At 67.6% G+C, this 6,385-nt stretch overlaps 1 protein-coding gene across 1 annotated transcript; it reads right to left on the reverse strand.

Annotated features, from left to right (window-relative positions):
* Positions 1-765: 765 nt before the first annotated feature.
* Positions 766-5,797, reverse strand: CCM2L (CCM2 like scaffold protein). The gene is made up of 10 exons (XM_014596879.3): positions 5,709-5,797; positions 4,770-4,937; positions 4,341-4,424; positions 3,914-4,097; positions 3,094-3,536; positions 2,878-3,013; positions 2,642-2,705; positions 1,902-2,049; positions 1,665-1,803; positions 766-1,510 (listed from the first exon to the last, which is right to left on the reverse strand). The coding sequence occupies exons 1-10, from the start codon at positions 5,739-5,741 to the stop codon at positions 1,209-1,211; spliced, it is 1,701 nt and encodes a 566-aa protein (XP_014452365.2). The 5' UTR covers positions 5,742-5,797; the 3' UTR covers positions 766-1,208.
* Positions 5,798-6,385: the final 588 nt, after the last annotated feature.

Raw genomic sequence — 6,385 nt, forward strand, 5'->3', positions numbered from 1 at the left:
CGGGGTCCGTTTCCTCCCTCCACAGCTGCACGGGGTCACATCTGGCAGGGCAGAGCAGCTCCCTGGTGCCCGCCGCAGTAGCCAAGGCTGCCCTAAAGCCCTCGGTATCTCCCTGCCTGGTTAGGGAGGCGTTGCGGGGGGTCCACGAGTTCCTCATTGCCCAGCCCCAGCTGGGCCGTGGCTGCCGCAATCGTCCACGGGGCCAGCAGATGGCAGCTGTGCACCGTGGCACTGCGCCACCCAGCCTGGCACGGCCACCGCCGCCGCCCGGCTCCTGCGCCAGGTTCTGCTGGAAAGAGGACCAGCTCCTCATCACTGCACAGGGCTCGCTCGTGCCAGCCCGGGCCACGTCGGTCCCTGAACTGAGGCTTCTCCAGGTTGGGGAGCTGCTCCCTGCCCCAGTTGCTGCTGCCGGAGCCCAGAGACTTGTGAGCCCGTACAAGCTGCCAGGGACTGGGTCTGTCTTGCTCAGGGCAGCAGAGAGCTGAGGCTGGTGGGGAGAGAGACCTGGTTCTGATTCCCCCTGCTCCTCTTCCACTCGCAGCCTCCAGCATTTAGGGTCCAGGCCGTGCCCCCCAACAAGAGCCCCCTGAACTTGCCCCAGGGCAGAACCCGTTGCCTGAGGCAGGAGGGGGTGAAGCAGAGCAGGTCGCTCCCTCCACCAGCCCCAGCCTGCAGAGATGACATCCCTGATCCCACAAAGGAGACGGTCCCCTCGGCCCCCCTCGCCTCCCCGGCTGGCCTGCGTAGCACTCCGCACCCGCCTGCCAGCCCCGGACTTTAATTGCACGCAGCATCAATGATCACACATGTCAGTGCCACCCCAGGGGCTCCGGGCTCCCCTCAAGGGGGGTGTGAGGGAATCCAATTAGCGCTAACAAAAGCCGCCTGCCTGCACAGAGCAGCTGCCCTCTCCTGCAACCTCCCCCCACGGCCGCTGGAACAGAAGCAGCAACTCCAGCTGGCCCCTTCCTCCCAACCTGGAGCGTGCAGGGATCCTCACGGGCTCCCGCCACACCAGGGAAGGGCTACGGCTCCCTGTCCTTGTCCTTCATGGCCGACGGTGCAAGGGAGAGAGCAGGCAGCATCACAGGAGCTGCAAGGTTAAAGGCCTGGGCAGCCCCAGGCAGAAGGGGAGCGCGAGCCGGTGCCACCTGGGATGCCCGGGGGCTCAGCCTCCTATAAGCAGGCAGGGGCAGGGTCCCCCCTCATAGGTAGTTGTCCTCCTCGTCCTCATCCTCATCCTCATCCTCATCCTCGCCATCTCCCTGGTCGCGTGCCAGGGCCTCGATGTCGTGCGTGATGTCCGTGATGCGGCGGTTGAAGGACTCGGCCTCGGAGCGCAGGGACCAGCTGTCGTAGCTGCGCACGGCCGAGGCCGACGTGTTGCTCATGCTGCGCTTGATGCGCCCGAAGCTGTCGGTCAGGATGCCCCCGTCCCGGATGCCGATGCTCTCCAGGAAGCCCTCGAAGTAGCCGATGTCCTGGTCGGGGATGAAGGGCCGCATGCCTGGGCAGACGGGGAGCTGTCAGGCACGGGCTGGGCCTGGGGAGAGCTCCCCGCTGCAGGGGCGCAGGAAGCCCGGTCCGGCCGGAGGGAAGGGCACAGGGAGGCCCCAGACCCAGCTCCATCTGAGAGCCCCCACGGGTGCCTGGACACTCACCCAGGAGCAGGAACTTGCGCTTGTCCCCGTAGAGCCGCAGGAGGTCGGCGCAGTAGTCCTGCACGGCCATGCCCAGGCGATACTCCCGCAGCAGCAGGGCGAACTGCTGGATCTCCGGGGGAGACAGCTTGTTCCGCAGCTGCGGGGCAGACACGCCAGCAGGGTTGGAGACATCCCCGAGAAGGGCCCTGCCCTTGCCCAGGCTCCGGGGCAGTCGGGGAGCGCGGCGATCCCTACCGTGATCATGTAGTCCTGCAGCTGCTCCAGCCCCACGCTGCTCTGGTCGCTCCCGCTGCAGGCCGTGGCCAGGCTGTGATGCGACTGCCGGAAGGAGGGTGAGGACGTCCCGCTGTAGTAGGCTTCAAAGGTCTCGTGGGAGCCGTTGCTGGAGGCCGAAGGGACGGCGATCAGCCGTGGACCCCGACCCACCACCCTGCCTGCTGAGCTTGCTTTGAAGGCTAAACATGCCCCAGCCCACACCAGCCATGCCAGAAGCCCCTGCCAGCTGGAGCCCTCTATACCCCAAAAGGCACCGTGGCACCTGGGCTGGGCGTGCTGGGAAACGTGGGTCAGCACCGGCACGGCCGCGTGGCCACAGGCCCCTCTGCAAGTCAGCCAGTAAATGAACGTGGGGCCACGCGTGGCTTTGGACACTAGGGGAGGCTTTACTGGTCTGCCACTTACTTACCTGTCTGTCGGCGGGGAGAAGGGGACAGTTTAAGTCCCTCTTCTGACCCTAAGAGCAAGGGCAGCCCCTGGGGGAGCACCCAGCAATGCATGCTGGGACTGAGGAGGAACTCCCCCAGCTGCCAGCAGTCGGAGGCTGTTATCTCCGGCAGAGCAGCGGGGACGGGAGGCAGGCTGTTCCCAGCAGCTGGATGCAGCGCACCTCCATGAGTTTACGCCTGCGTGGGGGCAGCGGGGGCTGCAGCCAGGGGCTGGGGAGGGGGATTTAGACGCGAGAGAGCAGGACGTACAAGGAGCTGCAGCAGCTGAAGTCTGCGTCGTAGCCGTACGTCCCGTCGGTGCGGCAGCTCTCGCCTGGGGAGGAAGCCCGGGGGTGAGGGGAGGCGCCAGCCCCACATCTGGCCCCGCTCTCCAGCCACCGCTGCCTCCACCCGGTTAGGCGAGAACAAACCAGACCAGTGCCCGGGGTCCAAAGACTGGCCCACCGCACCTCCCAGGTCACCCGCCCGGACCCCCAGTCACGTACTGCGGCTGTAGAGCCAGGGGCGCTCGGGCGTGGACGTGTAGTGGTAGCCGGCCCGGTCCACGCACTCGATGCTCTGGTCGCCGTAGATGATCTGGAAGACCTGGCAGATGAGCGCACAGGACTCCTCCGCCGCGTCCTGTGCCGGGAGAGAGCGCGGGGTCGGCAAGCCGGCCGTGGGGGCTGCCCAGCCAGGGGGCCGCGTCCACGGCCACTCACCCGGTTGGCCACGGCCAGGATGACCAGGTTGCAGTAGGCCTCGGGGCTGGTCTCCTGGGGCTCCAGGGGGTTGGCCCCGGCGTGCCGGCGCTCCCAGCTGCCCCCCGCCTTGCCCCGCTCCCAGCTCCCGCTGTAGGTCTGCCGGCGCTCCCAGCTCCCGCCGTGGGTCTGCCGGCGCTCCCAGCTCCCGAAGGGCCGGGCGCCACGCTGCTTCTCCCAGCTGCCACCGGCCGGCTTGCGCTCCAGGCTGCCGCCCCCGGCCTGCTTGCCCTCCTGCCCGCCCCGTGCCATCTTCCAGTCCAGGCTGCAGATGGTGTGCCGGCGCTCCATGGTGCCGCCCCCCGGCCGCTTCTCCGCTGCCCCTCCTGGGAACTTCTTCTCCAGGATGCCCCCCGGGTACATGTCCAGGCTGCCCCCGGCCGGCACCGGGTCCACACCCAGACCTACAGGAGACGAGAGGAGAGACCCGGGCTTAGCAGCCTCCATGGCAGGAGAAGGAACCTCGTTTGCTGATACTGGGGAGTGGGTCCCACCCTGGGACTGCATCCTGCGCCCAACTCACTCCGACCCCGACCCTTGGAGAGATGGGCTCCTCTTGCCTCCCCAGCTCTGGCCGGGCACTTCAATCGGAGCAGGGGCCAAAACTGCCCCCTCCCACAGGCCCTGGGACCCCAGTCCCTTTCTTGACTGCTGCAAGGCCTCTGTCCCAGGTCTCTCCCAGCCTGGGATGGAGCCGCGGGGAAGCAACCGTCCTCCCAAGGCAGCACAGAGGGTCCTGGGTCCATGGGGCCGGGGGCGGTGGGGAGAGGGGCCCGGGCACCTGTTTTCAGCACGAGGAGGTGCAAGGCATCGTCCCGCAGGTAAGAAGCAGCGGCGATCTCGTGGGTGGGGATGCGGAGGATGAGCTCCTCGTTGTCTCTCCAGGTGAGCAGCAGGCAGCGGGCGGACAGGCTCAGGATGCTGTCCTGCTCCGGCGTGGTCTTCAGCGGCAGCTCCTTCAGCTGCTGCAAGGGGCACGGGAGGTTTGGCGGTGGCGGTGGGCTGGGACCCAGCTGGCCAGGATGGAGCCAGTGACTCGGGGCATGGCGGGAGGAAGCTCATGCTGGTAGACGGCTGCCCTTCTTGCCTCTCTCTGCAAGCTATGGGGCCTGTGCCTGGGCCCTTTGTGCCCACAGCAGCCTGGGCACCTCTCCTCCCTACCCACCAAGGGGCACGGGCCCCCGCATCTTCTGCCGACACCTTCTTACCCTGGCTGTGTCCAGCAGCTGCAGCAGCTCATCCCGGCTGGAGGGGTTCAGAGAGGAGGTCACCCACGTCAAGTGGCCTAGAAACTGAAGTGAGACTGCTGCAGGGGGTGGCTCCCGGTCCTGCCACCTCTGGGCCTGAAGCAGACACGCTCTGGGCCCCGGAGAGCCGGGCCTCCCAGGTCATTGGGAAGTGGCTTTGGGATGGAGGGTCCAATGGTTAGAGCACTGCCCGAGGTGTGGGAAGCTCCGGTCGGTGCTCCGCCACAGCCTCCTTTGTGACCCTAGCCCCATCACTTTGCCTCTCAGAGCCCGGCATGCCACAGCTGGGGTTCACAGCCCGGGGGGCTGCCGCCAGATGTGCCCTGTCTCTGGGGCCTGGCCAGAGAGAGACAGTTCCCCCAGCGCCCCGAGGCCCCCCAACCCGCTCACCTTCGCCTCCTTCTCCACGTAGTCGTGCAGGAGGATTTGGGGGTCGATGAGGTAATCCGGGGGGTAGAGGGGGACCGAGTGCAGCGGGCGGCGGTAGAAGCTGCTCCGGAGCGCCTGCCGGCGAGCGGCTTTGGGGAAAACCAGCCGCTTGATGGGCGACACGAACCCCTGCAGGGAAAGGGGGGCTAGGGGCAGGCGGGGGCTGGGGGCTGGTGCAGCCTGCCACGTGCTGCAATGCAAACCGCCTCCTGTCCCATGAGAGCGGAGCTCCCCAGGGGCCACGGGCTGCGTACCAGGGATCACTGCCACCAGGACCCTTGCTCTCATCCTGCTGGGGCAGGAGGGCACGGAGCAGACTCAATGGAGAGGTGCCGAGCCCCGAGCGCACCCAGGTGCTGGTGGGTGACAAATGCCCGAGCGGGGGGAAACCCAGGCACGAGCTGGAAACCACAGAGATGCCGAGAGCCCCAGGGGCCGGGACAGGCCAAGGCGATGGCTCGGCAGACATGGAGCTGGCAGCCGGCCGGTCCCTGCCGCACGGCTCAGGGTCAGCCCTGCCTCCCAGTGCTCCCAGCCCACGGCCTCCACAATGCTCTGGGGCAAGGGGGGGGCTCTAATGCCCCCCCCCACCAGGGCCTGGACTCCCTGCCAAGATGGGCCCAGACGTGGGGGGGCTGGAGCCTGCCCCTGAGCTGCGCGGCTGCACTGAGTGGCCGGTTGACCCCTGGGGGGAGGCACTGACCAGCTGCCCCCTCCCTGCACCCTCTTGGTGTCCATCCGCCTGCTCCTCTCCGTGGACCTCTGTCACAGGTCCAGGCGGGCAGCGCCGCTGTGCCCCACGTGCTGCCCTTCCCCGGGGACCCGCCTGCCCCTTCTCCCTTGCGCCCACGCCCCGTCACCCCGATGCGGTGGGAGCACGTCGGCCTGGCGGTTACGTACCCTCTTCCCCTTCTTGGCCTCTGCATACTCCATGTCCTGATCCTGCGCCGCTCCCGTCCCGGCAAAGGCAGTATTTCCCTCTGCCTTCAGCTCCTTTGTTATTTTCCTGTGTCGGAAACTCCACCAGCCACCGCCCTGATGCGAGTTCCTGCCCCTCCTGGGAGCGATAAGTGGATGGGCCGGGGCCGGGCCACCCACCGCTGCCCAGCTCCTGGCCCTGTTCTGTCCCCGCGCCGCGGCTGCCAGCTTGGTGCCCTCCTCCAACCTGCGTGTGTCTGTCTCATGCACAAGCCCCGTTGGCACCAGGCAGGGCTTTGCTTGCCTTGTTGAACCATCGCACCTCAGGACTCACGGCCCAAGAGGATGCTCCCGTGCAGTGGGTCTGCCAGGGCCACCTTGAAAGGCAAGGCCTCCTGACCCCCATCCCACCACCCCCTCGTGTGCAGCCCCTCGTGGCACTCTCCGGTCCCCTGTGTGCTCGCATGTTGGAGCAAAGGCCTGGCATGGAGGCTATGCCAGAGCTAGCGCCAATGCTGGGAGCGGCGGGTCCGAGCAGCACGGAGCTGGGTGCCTGCCTGAGCCACGGGGCACACTGGGCTGCACTGAGCTCCGGGCTGAGGCAGCTCCGTCCCTGGGGACCTGGTCTTGGGGGAGCCCAGAGCAGGGCAGGGGCCTCA

Source organism: Alligator mississippiensis, chromosome 9, assembly GCF_030867095.1.
Source record: "Alligator mississippiensis isolate rAllMis1 chromosome 9, rAllMis1, whole genome shotgun sequence".
Taxonomy (NCBI): Eukaryota; Metazoa; Chordata; order Crocodylia; family Alligatoridae; genus Alligator; species Alligator mississippiensis.